Source organism: Cariama cristata, unplaced genomic scaffold (genome assembly GCF_000690535.1).
Source record: "Cariama cristata isolate BGI_N322 unplaced genomic scaffold, ASM69053v1 scaffold21017, whole genome shotgun sequence".
NCBI lineage: Eukaryota > Metazoa > Chordata > Aves > Cariamiformes > Cariamidae > Cariama > Cariama cristata.
This window is the reverse complement of record NW_009625201.1, coordinates 1-22,787: the sequence shown is the minus strand read 5'-3', so window position 1 is coordinate 22,787 and position 22,787 is coordinate 1. Positions and strand designations below refer to the sequence as shown.

The window sequence follows — 22,787 nt, the reverse complement described above, 5'->3', positions numbered from 1 at the left end:
CGCCCCCCCCCTTTTTTTTTAAGATGCATTATTCAAATCATTAAATCATTGTTTCATTGTGAGAAGTACTTTCAGGCAAAATAAATATATCCCAGATTATCAGGAACTGACTTGGATGTGCATCACATATTACCGCAACATAGATTAAAAAAAAAATTACTCACACATTTTTTTGTTTCTCTTTTTTATTAGATTTTTGAATACAGTATCACAAGATAATACCACTCAGTGTATACACATTACAATACAATCTAAACACCAAAGGAAACTGTCAGGGTCCATGGGATAGTCTGCTTCCCCTCTGATGAAATACAGCAATACAAAGCACACAACTAATATTTCACATCAGTCCATGCAATCTCCAGAAGGAGATTTCTATGACGAAGGAGCCCCAAACAAGCACTGTACTTTAATGAAAATTTCTAACTGTAGAGACAGAGTGAACTACTTATGCTCCCAGTCAAGACAGATGGCTGTATTTTTAACATCAGAATTACTCCACAATTGAGAAATTCTGACAAATGAAGTATTTTCTTCTGAACAAGATTATGAAACACACTGAAGATGAGAGGCACCAAAAAAGGCCTCTGGTTAACTGACCTTTACACAGTACTAACAGCCTCAACCTGTCTGGAAGGCTCTGAGAGACCAGAAACTAGCACTCACAGACGAGAGCCACCTCTCTTTTATTTTTTTTCCCCCTCCAAAATAAGAAATGTCCTCTAGGTAGCTCTGTCTTTTTTTTTTCCCCCTAAGAAATTTGGTTATTTGCATTGTATGAAAAAAATATGCCAAATATTCAGCAACATACCCTCTGATAAACAGCCTTGCAGAGTTCATTGTCAGGCTGCGGGATTGCGCTATGGGTGCTAATTCAACTGCATCGACGTGGTTTTTAAATCCCCATAGGACACGTTGGTGTTCTGTTTGCCTGCAGTATCTGGAGAAATTAAAGACGGACGGACACAAGAAAATTAGAGATTACTTGTGATTCTGCACATTTAAAGGAGGACTATCTTGAGAGGGATAAAGTTGCATTTTTAGTTTTGGCCAAATATAGCAATAATACTGCCTTCTCTCTCCTCCCTGTCCTTGGCATCCTCTGCCAGAGCAGAAACATTACATCAGGACCGCACAGCATCCTAGATGGCTGTTACTCATGGGACTCACTCTTACACAGGATTCACTTCAGGCTGTTAAGTTCAGCAAGTCAGAAGGAAAACATATTTATCCAAAGCAATCAGTCTGAATCACTAGCTATAATTTATGCCAGACCACTTCATTTATATCCCACACTTCCTGTTCTAGACAAAGCCCCACGCACAGCGTGCCGCAGGACACGTTCTCTGTGCTGTAACAGACATGTCAGCTATCTTAAACATCAACCTAGAGAGGAGCAGGCAGTATCTGAAATGACGTTTAAAGGTAACTTTTAAAGGATAGTCCTCCTTTAACATTGCAGGCAGATGCTGTTACGGGACTTGAATGGGAAGCTGGTATCAGGACCCCAAGTACAAAGGGGCAACTCCAGCAGAACCACAGCAGCACAGAAACTGGTAGCAGATTCTGACCTTGGGATACCTGGGAGGTGTCTTATGGTAAGGAATCCGCCTCCACTCTTGTCATGCCACCATCCTAGGTGAACAGTACCCTGAACTGAGCCATCACCTCCTGCAATTTGCACTTTGCGGTTGGTTTAAAGGACACTCGCTATTTGCAAATTAGTACTGCTTTTGATGCATTTCCCAACTAAAAGTATCTTAAAGTGATAACCACTGGAGGTGTCCAGAACACACGAGAGATTTGGCTACTCGAGACCGATAACAGCTCGTGGTCCTTTGGCTGCAATACTGTCTCCAAGCTCAGACATGATGCGAGTGGGTTCCAGAGTCACACCCTTATCTTGCAGCATGAAGAATTATATTATGCTGATTACGCCATTTTTGCCCCTCTTATAATTACAACCTTTTAAGGTGTAGTAGCAAGGCAGGTTTGAACCATTCGGGCACCACCTTTTCAGGATTTCTGGAACACGAGTAGCATTTTCCTGGCAACAGCACTTGGAACGTGGCCGTCTTCGTCCACATACAGATGTCGAGCTACTGGAGACCATCAGCTCTTCTCTGCTGCAAGCGCCTCTACCATTCATGTCAAAGACAATAACCTTCTTCCAAGGTAAGCACACTTGAAGTTACTTCAGATTGTTTTCCAGGGAAAGATGATTTCTTGATGCTTTACAACGCAGTGTTCCCAAGCAGACAAATCGTATCCGATAAGTTTTCTCGGTTTACTTTTTTCACCTGGCACCCAGCAGTCATGCGTTTTAGTCAGACAGTTGGTTCCAGGTATGCTTTTCATTAACATCCACCAAATGACTTTTAAACAAGACTGAACAAGTTACTCCTCATTAAAAAAAAAAAAAAAGAAAAGAAAAGAAAAGAAAAAGAAAGCTGCCACTACCAACAACAGGCAGGTAGGAGAAAGCTGTCTGGATCCAGGGCTTCACTCCAGCACAAAACATTGCACTCAGGAACCAAAAGACTCAAGCAAGTAGAATCAGTGCTTAAACAATGAGCAAACGAGGGAAGCAGACAACAGCGAGTTCCCATCATACAATCCACATGCTCCTATGTGCATCCCGCTCCCTACAGTAATATTTCTGTCTCAAACACAGGTCACAGCAACCCAGCATCTACTTTCCAGGCACAGTTAAACGGGAACTGGTGTCTTGTACACAGGAACAACCTGGGCTACCAACAGAGCATGGGTGCTTTTTCCAAGTGATTACTGTGTGAGCATCTTTACTGTTCAGTACAGACAAGTCCTCTGTTTTATCTATGGCTGGCATAGTGGGAAAACAAGTTGTATGACTGCAGAGCCTCTGGAGCCAACTTAGCCAATGGCTGACTGGAAGAGTTACAACTGGATTGCACCTTTGTTTCTTACAAAGTAAAGTAAAAATAATTTTCTTCACCTACCTCTCAACAGTGATCAAACTGTAAAATATAAATATACAGGATATATTCCCACTTCTCAGAACGGGACTGCCTTGCAAGTTTTAGGGAAATGGACTGACATGTATATACTTCCCTGCCACAATTCTAGATTATTTCTGTTCTTATTTGCCCAATATATTTCCACCAAGATTTCAAAAATGTGTTGTTCCACTGTTGTCCTACCTAGCCCATTTTTCATGGATTCCATGGGCATTCTGAAACACAACTGATAGTTTCCCTATGAATGTATGTACATTGGAGTATATTTTCCAAGTAAGATTATTGACAAGCACAGTCACTAATCAGCAAGCTATAGGCATGCTAGATGCCTAGGGCATGGCATGCATTTCAGGAAGCACCTGACCTCTTTGGAGGAATTCAGCTTCTCTCCCCTCACTATCTCCTCCATCCCAGTCCCAAGACTCTCATTCAAGACAACTTTCTTTTCATTCACATCGCTTTTAGGAGTGAACTGAATAAAACAGGTAGTTGCTACTAACACAAGACCAACTTTTGCAATTCAATCCTACCGCTTCAAAATAACGCAGTTAGTCACAGGCTCTGCTCTGCCTCCAGTGAAGACTCAAGACTCAGGTTTGCCCCTCTGAAATCCTGCTTTGCTTTCCCTCCCTTTTAAAGCGATGTGCATTCCCCACCATTCCTGTGTGCCCAGGACAGCCATCACTAAGACACGCTGCTTCGGTGATTGTAATATAAAGGATTCATAAGTATGCCACCACTATCTTGACCCACCATCCCCAGCTGCTGTATGACTTTCCAAAATGCTAGAAGTTATACGACACTAGGACTTATTTGCCACATGATACTTCACTTAAATTATTGCATAAAAATCACAATCCATTCATTTAAAAGTAATGATAACTGTTTTTTGAGGAGCATTAAAATTGGCTTTTATAAATAGAAAGCTAAAGCAAACCCCCATACAACAGTATGTTACAAATTCTTGTCATGAGAAACACAGGTTGAGGCAACCTTTACTACAGAGTTGCACGTTATTATTCCTCTTTGTAATCATGCTATCAACCACTACATTTCTCTAAGCTCTTACACAGGGCATAGAATTCTGTAAGGCACCTTGACATACTGCTCTGTTACAAGGACACAGAGGTTTCTTTCAACTTACATCTTTCTGGTTGGAGTGGAAAAACCTGAGTGCAAAATTGCAGGATTGGGATGCAGCAGCGTAATGGCCCAGTGACTCCGCATAGCGCGTCAGAAGATAGCTGCAACACAACACAGCGCAAGTCAAATATCAGCACGTGACCCTGGGGAAACCTGAATTTCAAACATAGCTCTGAACAGAGAACTGGAGCGCAGTCCAGCTTTAATGAAAAGTCTGGAGATTTAACAGAGGGCATTCACAACATTCATATTAAAATTTAGCCTTTTAAAAGTAACAGAAGGAATTCTCGATTTTTTAAAAACAGTATGTGGGGGCTTGGAGTTCCTCCATCCACCTTGTTAAGTGTGCAAGAGCTTTACTTAATTAGATACCCACAAGCACACTAATCAAGGCAAGGCCATTTGGTGTGTTTGTTTTAATTTGTGGTCCCAAGCTTTGCCACACAATAACACAAGCTGGAACACCAAGCTCTCACTGGCATCAAGACATACATTCCACAAATTTCTTTCAGATTCCCCCTAGTTAATACTCTACAGATCAAAATCACACAGGAAAGATACTCCACAAGAAGGGGAGCATACTACAGTAGATGTGTGTCTCAAAATTCCGAAACACATTTACACAACACCGAATAAAAATCTGATCATCTGCTAACTTTCGTTAGCAAAGGAAACTGAAGATCTCAGGACTGGTTACTGGAGGGTCACCATCATCAATTATTCTCAGTATATACTACCCACCCGATGGTGTCATGCTGTATGTGTTTTGCATCAAGGCTGGAATAGAGCTCTGCAACGGGTTCGAATGCACCAAGCCTGCAGTAGATTCGAATGAGCAGCAATTTAAACTGAGCATTAGAAGGACTATGAGATAACCCTTCTTCTAAGACAGTTAGGCACTGCCACACAGCCGTCTCTTCACCTGGTGACAAAGACAAAAAACACAGACAGGCATGATCAGACAGAGGCACTGAAAACTGACAGCACAATTCACTTTGGCATTGAAGCTTCTTTACATTACACACCTCTCAGAATGGTCCCATGCATTTAAACATGTAGATGGCATTCATCAGCCACGCTGCTGCCCTTAAAACATAACACCTACTCCAGCACTACAGCTGCTCTCCCAGGGAAAGGTGGAGGAATAATTCTTCACAGGGAATATATAGCTCACATCTGTAACAGAGCACAGCCCTCACACATGAGCCCACTGCAGAAGCAGCGACCTTCCCTGATGAGTCCTAGACTATTCAGGATTTCTAGCTTATACCTACAGAGCACTCCCAAGTATTATGCAAGAGAGCAGCCCAGAGCCAGGAATTCAAGAGCCCACGCTCCACTGGTGACCTGCCAGGAACCTGACAACGGATTTACTCAGGTTAAAGACTAAATCTTCCTCGGGAAAGACAAAGATGTAACTGACAACTACATTGAAGGACAGGAATATAACCAGCGCCCACGAGCAGCCACCATTGGAGACTGACTCTGCGGGATTAGGAGACTAATGGGCAGAGCAGATGCGGAGTACACGAATGCTCAAGACAGGGCAACAGGTCTCAGCAGAAGGTCTAGAAGAAAGGGATCCAAAAGACAGAGTATGTCAAGGAGGGAAAGAAATGCTCTCCAAACACTTCTGATATCAGACAGCAGTTGTCAGCAGAACTCGTGCAAAGGGAGAGAAAAACATTACCTACATGGGCAACTTGGAACAAGCTCATGAAAACAGCCAGCATTGACCTGCGATTGTCATCAGCAAAGCTCTGCCAGGACTTCCAAGAATTAATCAGAAAAATTAAATCCCTTTAGAGGTCAGTGAGATCCAGATCAAACATCAACTGAACAGTGGGATTCCTGAACCACCTCATATTGAGGGGAAAAAACCCAGAAAGCTATGGGCCTAACAAGCTGTGCCAGGTACACACTGGCCACAGGGACAGAGTCTCCCTATCACAACCATCCAGGGTGGCATTAAGCAAGACACAATTTTAGGAACGTACCTTCTAGCCACAAATCGAGCAGCAGGTGAACCGCAAGCAGGCAGTAATAATCTGAAAACTGCAATTCAGTTTTCAAACAAGATTTCCCTAAATAGAAAAAAAAAGTTACCCTTGAATTACTAACAGTGCTGTCAGCTGCTTCTCACATTATCAGCATTATCAAATGACACAGCGACCTGGCAGATTAATTTATAAAATTACACAGCTTAATTTATAAAATCCAGAGTTGTCTTAAAATCTGAAACAACTGTATACATGCTGCATTTGTTCATCACGCTAGTGGACTTTGGGCCATTTCATACATTGACATATGCTGAAGAAGAAAAGACTCTCCTACAACTGCGAGATTTACAAATTAATATTATCGCCCATGTATCTGTGCTACGCACACCGGGGATAAACCCTGGCTTTGCTTAAAGGCACAGGCAATTTTGCAAACATACAAATGTACCATCTGAACTACCCAGGAATGTGTCATTTATCTTTAAGGTACACAATTGAAAAGAAACAAAATTCAGTGGAAACAGATCATTTGGGTATGCCCAAGGATGTAATCATAAAGGAGAAAGCAAAAGTATTATCTAGCAGCACGATGGGTGCTGTGCACCAATAGCACTATTTGCCATCAGAGTTTGTGTTGTTCTGCCCCCCTGAAAAAGCTCTGAACTTTTCTTCATAAAAAGCTGCAAGTGAACTACAACATTTGTTTCAAGATTTTTCTCACCAAACTCCAATCCATGGTGGTATCTTAACATCAACTCCCGGACCACAGTCAGCTTTTGCTTCTTATCCATGGTGTGATAGATACCGAGCAATCTTGAGAGCTGCACCACACACAGATGTTGTTGCAGAGCTTTGATATCAGCTGGCAGCGCGATTTCACTCTCTGCTGGTGCCGACAGAGGAATTACTTCCAGCAATTGACTGATGAACTGAAAGAGAAACACTGTTAAATTCTGCAGGGCATCTGGGACTGCACAAATGGAAGACATCATTTCCTCCCTCAAATCAAGAAAAAAGAATTGCAGAGCTTTGATATCAGCTGGCAGCGCGATTTCACTCTCTGCTGGTGCCGACAGAGGAATTACTTCCAGCAATTGACTGATGAACTGAAAGAGAAACACTGTTAAATTCTGCAGGGCATCTGGGACTGCACAAATGGAAGACATTTCCTCCCTCAAATCAAGAAAAAAAGAAAAGCAAGGTGGAAATGTCAGTGTCAACCCTGACGTCACCCTGCAATCACTGGTTGAAGAGCTGGCTTAAAAAATTATTTGTTTCTTTGGAAAGGTGGTGAGCACACAGTTCTGGTTGCACTCAACAGCTTTTAGTAAGTTCCATCATCAAACCGATGGAGGAAAAAAGTCACAGGCAAATTTCCAATTCATTGACACACAGGAGAGTTCAAGCACCTGTTAACACTCACAGTAATGACACATGCAATGAAAATAATTAGTTACTGAAAGGCTTCACAGCACACTTCCAGGAAATAGTGGTTTTGTACTAGCTATTCCATTTTCTCTCAGCTCTCAAGTAATGCGCTGTACTCAGTGAGGTCATCACCTTTGATTAATGACTTTTGTTTTGAATTAAGTTGTGAGAAAAGCAGCCTCTCATTGTTTACAATTTTAATGGGAGACAGCAACAGAGTCCTGCAACACAGTCAGGGCTGGACAGCAGTTTCTTGTTGCCTTAAAATCCAACAGTGTTTACAAACTTAAAACCAAGTTAAAGCCGATGAATTCAGGTTTACTACATTTGGTCTTGAAACACAAGAACTGCATCAAAGGCATGCCCAACGAAAAAAATCATGACAGCTAGATAGGAGGAACACACAGCACCATGCACACAAATTCCAGTTTTCCCATAAACTTTGATGAAGACTCCATTCACAAATCTCTTAAGTTTGAAATTTTGCTGAGCTGAGCAAGGTGAACCAAACCACTAGGCTGCATACTCCAATTTATGTCTCTAGGGAAGTCAAGATTGATGTCTCAACAATTATTTCTGGAGTATCTCATGTGTCCAGTGGTCCAGCGACATCACCACATTCTCAGCTACTGAACCATAACACTATGCTGAACTCTTACAAAAAAGAAGAAAAGAGACCCCCCCCCCAGCTGTGTATAGCTTCAGCGTGACCCTGCTACTTTACCTAGGATACAAGAACCTTCAGCATCTTTTGCTGTTAAACAAGAATAAATCTAAGACAACCTGTAAATATTTTAAGTAACTCAAACTTGCAGATTTCAAGAACTCATCAGCACTTCAGCACCACTAAACCTCCTCAGCTACACGTCTCCTTGACCAAGTTAAACTGCTGCAGATGCACGCTTCAGAGACATGACAGCCAGAAGAGAGCTATACGCTGGGAAGACCTTTAATATGTCAGCATGACACAATATGATATATTCACCAAATCAGCAGCAGTTTTAAGGCCAATCAGAAAATTTTAGAGAATTTATTCACAGTCATGGTTTTACAAGCACTGCGACAAAACTGTAGCCTAAACTATTACTATTAAAGATCATTCCCACTCGCTCTGGGTTTAGAATTTATTTCCTGAAAAGTTTGGATTAAACCTGTTCAGTACTTCAGGGTTACCTTGCAATAGTATCACCATTTCCAGAACTACGAGTTAAATATCCTTCTGACCACATCTCTTGTCAGTGGGGTAACAACACCCCTTTTAACATAAAACATCAGCAACAACCCATACATGCCAGGCCACCATTCTCATCAGTAGTGAGGCTGTGGGAAGAGCTTGCATTAGCAGTCAAAAAATATTTTAATAAACTAAGAAAACAACAACACTATCTACACTTTGTTTACAAACATCTTATCAACAGCCTCTGGCTGATCCAGGATTCTGTGTCTAGCCCTCCCCAGCTCTGATAATTTTACACAATGGCTTAGAAAAACAATGACAGGAAAAACAGTGACAGAATTCCCAGCTGCTGAAGTCATTCAACGAGCTGCTCATGACTCTGCACAAATAGTCTTTGCAGTTAAAGAGAGCTCGTTTCAGAAAGAGATTCTGGAAAATGTTGCCGTAGGTCTCTGGGTCACCCCTTGATCAGTATCAAGGTGTCTGTTCTTTAGCACCCCAGGAGAGCCAAGCAAAACACCTGTGTGACACTCTGCCTGCATCGGAGGAGGGAGCAGATTTTTCTCAATAAGCATGTAACTTTAATGGGAAAAACAAGTGATGGGTAGGAAGGGAAAAAGGAGGATGTCAAACAAAAGTTACAGTACACAGCACTGAGAACTGCAAATGAATGAGCAGGGTGGTCTTTCTGTAGTGTTACATTACTCCAGTTTGTAAGCTGTGGTCCATAAACAAAAGTGACAAGAGATCACTCACTTAAAAGTGAGCTAATCAGGTAGCTTATCACTTGAACTACAATTCCTAGGGAGCTCTTCATTACAAGATACGAGCTCGTACCCCTGTAACTTTCATAAGGATTATGAGTTTTTCATTTTTGGTATGAAAATTCAACCAAGACCATCTCAAAGCACCCTGACACCTTGAAATTGTAATAAAAAAGCCAAATGAATACTACATCTGGGTCTGAGACTTTGCAGGATCAAACTTAGTTTTCAGTCTTCAGTAAAAATCCTCCGAAAGAAGTTGCTTTTCTGCAGTGCAAAGAGTTTTCTGAATTTCAAACAGAAGGTAAAAATTTGATGTTTCCAATCTTTTAATATGATCCACATGTATTTTAAGATAAAGACCAGAGTGCAAACAAGCACTGCAGTTCCTCCCACCACTTCTTTATCTTTCCTTACCTTTGTGTATTGGCTGGATGGGAGGAGATCCACAAATACTTTGAGATCAGTAAAACAGCAGGGTTTGTCCCCAAATTTTTTGAAGTATTGGAACATTAGTTCTTCTGGATCACCTAGGAAAAAGCCCAGTTCATCTCCATTAAAAGCTGAATCTGTAAAATCACTATGAGAAATCTTTGTTAATGCTTTTTTTCTTTCTCCCCCTTAGAGATTACATAGTGATTTAGAAAATGGATAGCTGCACTGCTGCAGATTTTAACAGAGGCTCAATGTCTTTGGCAACCAAGGACATATTAAAAAAAAAAACAAACCCCAAGAGCTTCATTCAAGCTACTTTGGCAGATAAGAGCTCAGCATAACAGGCATGCACACACAGCCTCCACTTATCTAACAGTAACTTATTTTTGGATGGAAATACAAAAGGAACCAGTAAGTAGCACAGATGTTGCTCTAATCACATTCTCTCCTTCACCAATTCCCTAAATGTGATTTTTAAATGCAAGTTTTTAAAAAGCAAAACCTGGTACTACTGCCAAAAATCTTACATGAAAAACCACCCAGAGATTACAGCGTAACAGCAGGACTTTTTACAAAAGCAGTGTATCAGGAATGCAATTTTCATTACAATGTCAGTGACTGTATGCTCCTAGCTCCCATAGGTCCTTTTGAAAGTTTCCCTGCTTGCTTTTACAAGCCCTGTGGATTAGCCTGGAACTACCTGCCTTTCTTCAAGGTTCATCTTCTAATGCTTTCAAAATTCTTTACATACAGACAACAGCACGTACATTTTCATAACAGACTTTGTATTTCAGTCAGTGATTTAGCAAAGCGCTTGTTCCAAGTCTGTGTTCTCTCTCCAAAAGATTAACTCACCATCCAGTTAGTGGCACTTACCTAGTTTATATTCATCATTACAACCTCTGTATCGCAAACGTCTGATCAGCTCCAGTTTAGCTAAATATGGTCCCCGAAGCGGCCGAGAGCTCTTAGATTCTTCTGTTATCCTCTCTTCTATAAATTTCACAGCTTGCTCTATAGAATAGTGTACTTCTCCTTCCAAAGAGCTGTGCAATTAAAGAGACAAAACATTCCGTGATTTTTCCCATTGCTAGGGCATTGATAACACGTGCTTACCATACTCTTAAGGAAATCTGGCATGATGGATTCTCTAACTTGATCACCATGAAAAAGATGAACTGGAAGAGTTCTATAGTGTACAAACCACTATTTAAACAGCTGTTTCCAATAAACTATTGCCAGCCTCCAAAACAAAGTAGGGAGAACACATCATCTGGGGTCCCATGTCATGAAGTCACCCAAAGACAGAGACAGTGCTGTACAGAATATATGAATGCAAACAATGCACTGTAGCACAAAGGAAAACCAAATCCTCAGCAAAACTGTTAACTTACTGCTCTTCTTCTGGTGGAGGTGTCCAGGATTCATCAATGAGTTGAAACATTGAATCAAAGTAAGTTATATAAAACTGCCAATCATCTGAGCTGAAACAAAAATCAGGCACAGAACCAAGTTTAGGGAATTGCCACAACAGTAACTTACTTCTAAAACTGCATTCCTGGCAAAAGCTGAATTTAAGGAATAGCACATATTCGTATTATGGAAAAAACAACTGCAATAAGAATTATTTCTCCTTGAAAAGGTCTCATATCTTAAAAATGTCATCATCCTGCATTTCTTGAAATGTATTAAAGGAAACAATTTCAGTAAAGAATTGAGGCAAGCTACAAACTCTCAACCTCAAATACTGTGTTCAGTTCTGGGCCCCTCACTACAAGGACATTGAGCTGCTGAAGCGTGTCCAGAGAAGAGCAACAAAGCTGGTGAAGGGTCTGGAGAACAAGTCTCATGAGGAACAGCTGAGGGAGTGGGGCTGTTTAGTCTGGAGAAGAGAAGGCTGAGGGGAGACCTGATCGCCCTCTACAACGACCTGAAAAGAGGTTGTAGCCAGGTGGGGGTCGGTCTCTTCTCCCCGGTAACTAGCGATAGGACAAGAGGAAAGGGTCTCAACTAGCGCCAGGGGAGGTTCACGTTGGGTATTAGCAGGAACTTCTTCACTGTAAGAGTCGTTAGGCATTGGAACAGGCTCCCCAGGGAGGTGGTGGAGTCACCATCCCTAGAGGTGTTCAAAAAACGTTTAGATGTGGCACTTCAAGACATGGTTTAGTGGGCATGGTGGCATGGGGTATATGGTTCGACTTGATGATCTTTGAGGTCTCTTCCAACCATAATGATTCTATGATCTACATTCCGATCAGAGCTCATTAATATCCCCACAAAATGCTAAGGCAGAAGTTTTTCCTCTGTATTTAACTTAAATATAAGATTAAGGCATAGCTAAATACAAGAAGCAAATGACAAATCTCTCTTGACAGTTCCACGAGACAGATTTGATCATACTAGCATGCTCCCTCCTGACGCATCTGTTCAAAGCATTACATGCACTTCCCACTATGAAGTCTGGCCAAGTGAGAGAAATGAAGTTCCAGAAAATTAAATGTAAATGCAGTTCTCCTCCCACCATGAAAGTCAGAGCTGGACAATCAGCACAGCCTTTAGAAATAAGGAGGTAAACAAGATTTTACTGCACTAATGTGTTGCTAAAGTCAGCCCTCAAAAAGAAGTAACTACGGTCCTGACACTGACTCTCCCTGTGACCTTCACCGCGTCCCTTTAACATTCTGCTCTGCGGCCCTTTTCCTCAGGCTTTGGAGAGCAAACGTTTGGAAATCCTTTGAGATCCTCTAATGTTCTTCTATTTTAACCACCATTTACAAAAGCCACTAAACAAGGTAATTCACAACCAGCCAGGAATTCTTCATTTTTTTAGTACGACTGCAGAAATATAATCTCACTTTTTCAGCAGCAGCCTCCTCGACAGCGCATTGCACTCTGGCCACCTACACAGCTTCTTGTACATTGCCATACACTTGTTCTCGCGGCTTTGGAGCTCACTTGTCAGCTTCTCTAAATTAAAAACAGAAGGGCAAGTTTATTTAATCAACGCATTTCCTTCTCTACTTTCTGCATAAAGCTTCTTAATATAGCCCAAGATGCAAAACAGTAAGTGTAAGAGAACAGAAGAGAGGTCCTCAAAGGACAGATTTTTCCTATGGAAACCTTCATATCCCAATTCCTTAAAACTGCAAGTGCATTATAATTACCAGAAAGATGCTTCAAAAATGTAGGATATTAGAAACTGGTTTGGGGTGTTTGTTTTTTTTGGTTTTTTTTTGGTTTTTTTTTGGTTTTTTTTAAGATAGACACTACAACAAACTAACATGCTATCAATTTACTACTGCTAAGCATACCACTGCAAAGTTCATCACTGAATAATGCTTAAATATCATCAACAGGTGGGTAAAACTAGCTTGCAAGAGAGCACCTCCAGAGTTTGCATCAATGTCTGAAACTGGTGCTAAGAGACAGGCTTCTTACAGTCTTTTTTTTTTTCTTTTTGGAACCAGCGGACAAGCCTGAAGCAAAGGAGAACTGCTGTGTCTTTCACACTTCTGTGATTACTAATTGATAGAATAAGTTACCTCCTAGTTTTCCTCTCACAACATCTAAGGCTTCCTTATACTTCTCCAAACGTTCCAGAATCATGTAGTACAGTTCGACCTTAAAAGAAAGATTAGACTGCAATGAAATTTGGTAGTAAAACAATACACAGGTGTGCCAAGAAATAAAGTGGTTTGTGTTACTGTCATTAGAAATAGGAGATAGCCAGGCCTGCAAAGCTATCTTTAGCATCCCAGAGGGTAGAACAATCAGGAATTTAGGTCTTTTTTTCCATTCTCAGTCCTGAAGTTTGCTCCCTGGGAGGCCCCAAGAGAAAACTAAGTACTTCATCAGTCAAATCAAATGCCAAAAAATTTCCTTGGCCACACGATTCCAAATCCCTCTCAAACCTCTGCTCTTGATTTTCCTTCTGTCCCACTACATTCACATTTACTTCCAGAACACTACTGATTATTATCTTGGAAAACTGTTAAAATAATCAACTTCTTTCAACAGTGCATTCCTTGTCTCAATAATGTTCAAATCAAGCTGAAAGTATCTGCAAGCCTTACTTCAGCCTCAGCTTCAATCTTATCCTCTTTCACCATTTTCTCCACCATTCTCTCAGCTAGTGGCAAAAACATCGTCTTTGAGAGGTTTTCATCCTGTGCTGAAATAGACTAAGGAAGCGAAGAATTATTGTAACAGCTCATCAACTTTTTGTGTAGTCTCACCCATTGCTTTTTCAACATTAGAAGCGGGGGGGGGGGAAACCACCAAAACCAAAAAGGGTACTTCAATTCCACTGCCCCCCTCCCCAAACCACACATTCAGAGCTGCCATCTGCCACGTGCAGAGAGCAACTGCTCTGTGAAAAGGCAGCAATAAAACCAGTGATATACAGAAAGGCTCGCTCTAGATTACATTGTCCAGAGACTCAGCATCCAGGCACGCAATACCCATGGCAAATAACATGTAGCAAGAACACATTTGTGTTTTCCATGGCACAGTATTTTAGAGAACATGATTAATGCCCCCATGCTTATTTTTTGTTTGGCTGACACTCCGTGTGTTAGCAGATTCAGGCACTGATCACACATCTCAACTAACAGCAGCACAGCTGATCTGCCATCTATTCCTGCAGATTTTCTGCAGTCTTAAAGAGATACAAAATCCAGAGCTCTCATTTATGTCTTCCTAGAGCCTTTATAACCTAATTAGAGAGTTCCGACTGGGGAGCTGCAGATACTTGAGGTTTTATTCATTGGCTAACTAAAAAGACAGTAGGGTACAAGTCCAGAGGAGAGAATAATTCAAGTTGTATAAACGTGGTAAGGCAGCCCAGTCAGGCTGCATTATAAAGAACACTACAGCATTCATTTTGGACCACATCAGTAGTGCTACTTAAAGAGAGCTCAGTCCTTCTCCCAGCATCATACAGGAACAGTTCAAACGCATAATTTATTTAAAATAATCTCTAATATTTTCACTCAGAACATTTCTATATTTGCACTATACCTGCAGCAAAAGTCAGACTCATTTGCAACACTGTACACACCTGCATAATCAGGCTCATCACAGACCAAAAATAGTAAGGATTTTTGGGTACAATCTTATAAAGTGCCATTCCAGCCTGAAAAATATAAGACAAATTTTCATCATTCCCAAAACATATCTGTTTATAAGCTCTCATGACAGATAACACAAGCTTAGCAGCAATGAGGGCAGGAGACAACATAGAATTAGCGGCTAGATGGGAGGACTTGTGTCAACCCATGAGCCCTATAATCTCAACACACATTGCTAAAGAAGAAGAAAACAGAGGGTGAAAATGCTTTAAAGATAGATACTTTGTGTAGGTCTGACAAGGAACAGCAATGAGCATGTGCACGTATGATTGCCTAAACAGATGAGAGCTTTAATTAGAAGCGAGGAAGCAGAAGACTTACTCCTTAGGAGTGAGGGGGATATTTCCAGTGCTGATTTTCACTATTATGCTCAGTCAGTGCTAAAAGGCCCACCAAACGATGTGCCTCCCTAACGTAAGCAACTGCCCTTCAACTCTCACTTCATACATACACATACTCAGATATCTGAAACATGAGGTCACCTATATGTGCAAAGCAGTGGTTACGCAAAGGTCGAGATGAAAACTTGGCTGTATCAAAGCAGAGACAAAGTATCCAAGATTTTCTAGCCTAACATATAAATAGTTATTCGCACATTTCTCTCACAGATTTCCAGTGCCTGTATATAATGAAGGACAACACTTTTACCCGTACAAAATCTGAAATGAATCTGAAGAAACTATATATAATACAGTCTACTACCACAGATGGACTTTTGCGCCAATCTCCTGACTGCAGTCTCAGTTTGCATTTTCCAGTACTTTCAGCTGAAACACCCCAGAACACAGGATGCTGAGGTTTATTTTCACCCTCCAATCCGTCAGCATCCCTGCACTCTGTGCATCTCTAAGTCCTTAAGTTGAATGCACAGGCCAATCTGGAACATCCTACTCTCTGACAATGTCCGGATAACTTAAGTAGATACGTGTTTGTATGACATTTTAAACATACAAAAGGTCACATAGATGTTAAATATGGCTATCTGTGCAAGACTGGCATTTTGTCCACTCACGGTTGTAGACAGGAGTACAATTAACACACAGTCACATGTCTGAAGTTTAGATTGTCATACGAGGCTTGTAATTTCATGTACATTAATAACTTAGCCCCTATCTACAGCTTGAACTCAAACAGCATACAAGCTGGGCTACAATGGAGGATAACACTATTCTATATAGTTATATAGAATAACTATATTCTTTTAGTTATTTAAACCAAACTGGTACAAAAACTCAAGTCACCTTAACACAGGGGAACAGGAGTAAGTTTAGGACTGACTTACTTGACTATCTGTGCTTTTTTATACAGAAGAGTGAGCACGCATGCTTTGAAAACAATCTTCCATTTATAGGCATTCTCCAGGCACTTAATTTGGAAGGGATGAAAACAAAACTAACCAGCATGACACTGTTGTGCCAGCAGAGAAGTACAATGTACTTAAAAGAACTGCTTTTCAGTTTTTCTTCACTGAATTACAACTAATACAAGCCTAGTTATATGTTAGATTCCAGAGGTAAGACCACAGGCAAGATTACTCTACCAAAGATAACTGCAAACTAAGGAGTAAATCAAGTCTGAAAACATGGATCAGAAGATCTTGCTGGATCTTTTTCTATCTATTCCAGAACTCTTTTATAATACACTGCCTATATGTAGCCACCGTACTGTTCAAGACAAATTGATAAAAACCTCCCGAAATAACCAACATATTCTAGCACACCAGACAGGCACACAAAAGGCACAGGTGTCCTATCCCATGTAAGGAAAAGAAAGCATTTGACTTCAGATAACCCACCCCTATATACTGGTCTTTTAAGCCTTTCTGTAAAAACTAACATAGAGTATAACTTCTGTATTAACCCAGCTTAGCTTTCTGGAAGATTACTTACAATATGAAAAGGCATTAACAGTCACATATAGAGAAGAAGACAGCTTCAAATGTCCTGAACACAAATTGTTGATCGTACCTGTTGCATCTTTTTGTATTCTCCAACCCTGGCATAGGCCATGAAGAGATGAGAGTGATACTCTTCACTGTTGGGAACCTTCTTTACAGCTGCCTCATAAAGTTTAGTTACCAGTTCCGCTAAACCAAAACCAGATGCTTGAGTTAAGACAAATTTGAGCATAATTTTAAAGCACAGGTACCCAAAGATAGCATCAGATACTGAACAGTAATCTAATTACACTCGTCAACCACAGAAATGGTACTCTCTCCCCCAAGACCCCAAGTGCTACAAACATGAGGCAAAGGAAGAAAGTGCTTAAATAAACAACCAAACCAACCTCAAAAGAGAGGCTCAGAAGCGCTTAAGTCTTTTTCTTAAGAAAGTTTACCTATTTTGGAACATTAAACTGAAAGAAGATTTCTACTCCTGGCAGAATGACTGCTCCATGTCAATTACGTATCAAAACACAGAACATTTTCAGAGCCTAATATCAAATTAGTTGCTCTTATTGCAAAGTTACTTATGTTAGTCATATCCTGTTATTTTCCAGTTGCCTATTTTAGTAGTCTTAACAAGTAAAATACTTCACACCATACTTTTTAATAATGGGTCTATCATTAAATAATACATAATAAATCACTGAATACTTACAATATTATAATACGCAAAACTTTCTTACATTTTCATCCTTCCAGATTTCTTTCCTTACACGTACAATCTCAGCATAGTATTAGAAAACTAAATATAATTTGTTTCACATAGTTTACATATCCTCAACAAACATACATAAAGCACCTAATTACAATCTTCTTGTAGGACCAAAAATGGAAGTGCCTAACACCCACTATTTCCTTTCTGAGTTATAAACCTAGAAGTTAAAAACCTAAGCTTAACGCTTATGCAAGTTGTTTAGAATCACAGAAAGGTGTTTGATATTTTCAGGGGTTTGTTTATGTTGAAGTCACACATACACACAAAAAATTTTGTATTCTTCAAGAAATGATGCTTTAACTCCACATATACACATGCACACATATAGAAAGAAAGAAACTAGCAGTGCATAACCAACTGCTATATTGCAAACTGAAAACAAATATCCATTTCTACAGCAATTCAACAATAAATGTTGCTACCACCACCAAGAAGCACAAGAAGCTGCCAAAACCAACAATGGTTTAGAGGTGTAGATAAGCAGTATATAAGGTCTGGCTTCTTTCAGAAAAGCACATGCAATTTTACTCCATCGCTCATTCACAATTTAGTATTTTTAAAATACTGTATCACTACAAGGAACCGTACTGAAAAAGTTAACGCGGTCAAATTGAGAGGCCAGGATTTCCTTTCCGTTTGTCACACGGCTTCTCAAGGCCTGAACCCCTCGACTACTGTCTCAGAGCAGCAAGCACACTCCAAACCACAGACCATGCAATTTGTCATCTCTGCCACATATACTGACAACAAATCCCAGTAGCTTTCATTAAAAAAAAAGTGAACTCATAGGCTGATTGTGAGGGATGATTATTAGCATGCCATTCATTTAGGAACTGTGTACACAATAATGTTAATGACAGAAGCCTAAAACAAAGGTTCTTTGATTTATGGTGATCACCAGAGCCTTAAAGGCATATATAACAGGCATCATTTAAATTCTCTGAGTCTCTTAACAACACACCTATACACGAACCCTGGACTTTGCATGTTTCCCATGAACCTGTGGGTCACATACACTTCTGCAAGAACATAAATTATTTTTAAGAGAGGCAAAGGAAAAAGCTTACGTCTATGCATTTCCCGGTAAAGAATAGTTAGTGCTTGCAAGGAATTATCATCCGTGGGTTCAAGTGCTGCTACTTCTTGTGCCAGAGCATACGCTTCATCTTGCTTGCCAGTTCTCTGCAAGCCAATTGCCTTTAGAACCTATTGACAGAACACAGAGGCAGCTGTTAGAAACACAGCTGGCAGCTACCAGTGAAAAATCCTCTCATTCCTGGTGAGGAGAGGCTTTACCCAACCGCTTCATTACTTCTGCAGAACTCCAGGTTTTATTAAGCTTCTAATCCATACGGCTGTAGAGGAAAACTTCCAAATGCAAGCTGCATCAAATAGCGTCGCTTTGCATTTCTTACCAAACACGCAGGTTCTCCAAGGCATCAGCAGCCACACAGCTTTCCCCACCTGCAGACTGAAAACTGACCAGTCCTGCTAATTTTCATTTTTTTTCCTTTCAATAGCTGGTCAGAGAGAAGTGACATAAATGAGATTCAGGTCAATGATACTCACTTCAGCTTGGGAAGCTTTTAAAACGTAGAAGTGGTATGAACTGTAGAGGAAAATCCACAGGGAAATGAGAAAGGCAGAAAGACAGTCATACAATCAGAAGACCGAGAAACAGAACGCCTTCTCCTTCAACACAGGCACAGCAAGGAGGGCAGTGAACAAGAAGCAGAAGAGCAAATGCCTCCAAAATCACCTTGTTATGTTTTACTGAAGACTACACCTCCCAAGGAAATATTTTGGTCCAAACGTTAGGTATCCCAACCTAAGGTCTAAAAGAGGCATTTTTAAGGCACAGCCCATGTGCCAAGGTTGCTTGCGGTGGCTCCAACCGGGAGCTAGACAATTAGCCCAGGTATAACAAATTACACTCTTAGTCATTAGAGGCACCTCACCAAGAGGATCTGCACCAGTTTTCAGGCAAACACGATACTGTGTGAATTAGAACCGCCCGAGATGTTCCAGAGGGTTTGGAAAACACTGTCGTCTCTGGAAGATCACGGACACTGCTCGAAAGGCAAAGCAGAACGCTCCAAGTCTCAGAGCTATGCTCCCCAAACGAGGTCAGTGCACTGCAATCACACTTACCTTTGCACAGTGAAGATCCTTGTGTTTTTTGAGCAGTTTATCCGCTTGCTGGATTGCCATTTTATTATTGCCATTGTCAAGATAATCTGCATAAGAACAACATACATAGTGTTATACCAGAACACAAGACCACTCTGGAAAGCTATCTCTAATTTTACTGTCGAATATGTGCTGTTAGGCCAGCAGTACAAACCGTATTTTCCTTGTACAATTACTACTACGCGAAATGTTCAGGAAACATGTCATTTTGTAGATGAAGTATTCATCGCGCTGTACTAGTTTTAGTCATTCAAACAAACAAGCTTTTGTAATTACTCCACATAGATCATTACAGCAACAAAAGAGACATATAATAGAGTGGGTTCTGCAGCAACAGCTCTTTGCTAGCAATGGAGCTTGGGCTCTTTGCTTCAGTAAAAGTAGAAATTAATTTGGTATGCCTTTGGGAGACTTTCAATGACTTTTAACAGGCAGTAGGTTAGAAACTAAGCACTCACAATCTATCAAAGCATTAAGTGAGAAGACCTACTTGTCCACACGATCCATACTTCAGGCAGAGCAAATCTGTCCCCTAACTGAGTATATTACTATGCTTTCACCACACTAGTTTTAAAAACATAAAAGTGAAGCTCCCAGGAGGAGCTTCACTATTTCCGAGAGGGATATCCCACTATCCAGTAAAACTTCAGCAGTAGAAAAACCCTGTCTGAAGACCATTTTCTCCTTTTTTCAGCTCGGTATTGTGATCTTCAGCTTCACCTCCAGTGCATCATCATGTTATCGGACAATTCCAAACAAGCAATTTTAGATTAGAACATGACCCCTGTATATCCCTCAAAAAGTAATACTTACTAACCAAAACCTAGCAAAAAAGCTTGGCTGCACCTGACGAGCCGACAGGCAAGGGTCTGCTCACAACGTTCTGGCCTCTCCCCTACCAAACTGCAAACAGAGCTAATTTCAGTTAATTGGAATTGCATTACACATCTTTTTCTTGTCAAGACTGTAGTTCTCATTATGAGAGAGAACTCTTTTACCAAGTAGAGAGGTGACCTTTAGTAATTCCTTGCTATATAGCACAAAGTGTGCATCTGTACTAATGAGATTTATATTCGGCAGCTTTCACATTTGCTTCCATGGCCAAGTAAGTGCTGCAGATTTAAAGTAGAGCTAATTGGGCTCCTGAGACCACACAGACAAAACCTCAAACGAGGCAGCCTGCCCACACTAACCAAAACAAAATGTTGCTGCATAAAATATAGTTTGAAACTGTAAGACATGGGTTAGACGGCTGTTTTAACTTACAAAAACCTGTGCATCACTTTTAACACTAAAGCCTAGGCAGGGATTTCTCAGTGAGCAGGTTTCAAAACTGTGGAACAGAACATCCCGGTGATCTCTTCCTACACCAGCAGAGACTTCTTGATTTAATGATCTGCGTTGCGCAGTTCACTTAAGCACAAATTACCTGCCACGCTGCACTGCCTGTCTGGGATTGTTTAACTGTGCCGATAAGATCTGCGCTTTAGGTCTCCTAAAGTAAATCAAACAAACCACAAACCTCTCTAAACTGCAGCAGAATAAAAAGATGGTATTTTGCTAACAACAAGTAAGTTTCTTGGAGGTCAAAGTAGCTGGCAACTTCCAAAGGAATTCAAGCTAAAGGAAAATAAACTTGACGCCTGCATTAGCTGCAAGTCCGTAGGTGGAGATGTTTAGTGGCCGGAAATGCAACACGTGAACCTTCAGGTGAAGGGAGAACACATCGAGATGAAAGATAAACGTAGCTGTCAAGGAACCTGAGTAATCAAGACACATGGTGCAAACTGAAAAGCACTGTTTTAAGTCAAGAATCAGACTTTCAACCTCCTGCTGCACGTCTCCAGTTTCTGACTTTTGTGAAGTCGCATATTTACCTCTTTAAGGACATAAACTTTATCTCGAGTTTTGCAGCCCCAAAGCCTGAATTCAAATCTTACACTGCAGCTGATCCTTTCTAGAACCAGCAGAAAGCTATTTTAAAGTTGTCTCCCCAATAGCTGTACTCTCTGAAATTAATACAGTGAAATACACCTCAACATCACCTGCTTTAATATTGGTTGAATTTACTATGCTTTCTCTTTTAAGAACATTGAAGATGTTACACAGGTTATAACACAAACGATTGCACATTAATAAAAACGGCAATCACATTGTGCACAGAAAACGAAGGAAAAAACTTTAAATTGTTACATTAAGACAAACTGCACAGCTGTGCTCATAATTATGCAATGAACTTTAAGACAGCCGTGTGTTTACCCATTTACTCAAACAAAACTATCTTCCTCCGTTTCACTGGAACCCATCACAGATGCAAGTCGGTACCGCACCATCCTCACTGCCTGAGCAGCAGGGGACATTCCCAAAGCAAGTTCATCCCCAAATGAGGGCAGCACTCCGCGTTTGTAGGGACAGATTTTTTTCCAGTGTTGAAAAGGTTGAGAACACTTTCTGAAACCTCTATTCAATCTTCAAATTTAGGGAAGAAACGGTACCGTAGCCTGGGGAAGTGTCTTTCTTTTCTTTTTCTCTCTGTTTGCATAAACAGAGGCAAGCTTGTCTACAGCCCCTTAAGCAATCCCAATTGCACACAATACCCTTGGAAACATTTGGGGACAGCTTAATACAAGAGGTTTCTTAACAAGACCTTCTCCTTCTAACTACTTCGCTATTGTCTCCCAATTAATTTTCGTAACTAGTCTGTGCCACAACACTTCAACATACAACTTGAAGGCGTCCGTGAATGCTCTTGTCCCTTTTACGAATTAATCCATTTCTAACTTCTCGGCAGCGGCAAACAAACGCCGACCAAAGTTACCCTGACTGAGAGAAAGAGGCACCGAGACCAGGGCCACCCGCGGAGAG

At 40.8% G+C, this 22,787-nt stretch overlaps 1 protein-coding gene across 1 annotated transcript in view; it reads right to left on the bottom strand.

Annotated features, from left to right (window-relative positions):
- The window catches only part of NAA25 (N(alpha)-acetyltransferase 25, NatB auxiliary subunit), a 23,826-nt gene extending 3,862 nt beyond the window's left edge, over positions 1 to 19,964 (bottom strand). Inside the window, exons 1-14 of the mRNA XM_009703527.1 lie at positions 19,884 to 19,964; positions 18,800 to 18,938; positions 17,040 to 17,158; positions 15,003 to 15,077; positions 14,017 to 14,124; positions 13,486 to 13,564; positions 12,799 to 12,910; positions 11,338 to 11,427; positions 10,820 to 10,989; positions 9,926 to 10,038; positions 6,861 to 7,068; positions 6,137 to 6,223; positions 4,881 to 5,061; positions 4,141 to 4,240 (exon numbers count right to left, since the gene is read on the bottom strand). Of these exons, the coding sequence (XP_009701829.1) occupies positions 4,141 to 4,240; positions 4,881 to 5,061; positions 6,137 to 6,223; positions 6,861 to 7,068; positions 9,926 to 10,038; positions 10,820 to 10,989; positions 11,338 to 11,427; positions 12,799 to 12,910; positions 13,486 to 13,564; positions 14,017 to 14,124; positions 15,003 to 15,077; positions 17,040 to 17,158; positions 18,800 to 18,938; positions 19,884 to 19,943 (1,641 nt within the window). The 5' untranslated portion in view covers positions 19,944 to 19,964. The remainder of the gene's footprint in view (positions 1 to 4,140; positions 4,241 to 4,880; positions 5,062 to 6,136; positions 6,224 to 6,860; positions 7,069 to 9,925; positions 10,039 to 10,819; positions 10,990 to 11,337; positions 11,428 to 12,798; positions 12,911 to 13,485; positions 13,565 to 14,016; positions 14,125 to 15,002; positions 15,078 to 17,039; positions 17,159 to 18,799; positions 18,939 to 19,883) is intronic.
- Positions 19,965 to 22,787: the final 2,823 nt, after the last annotated feature.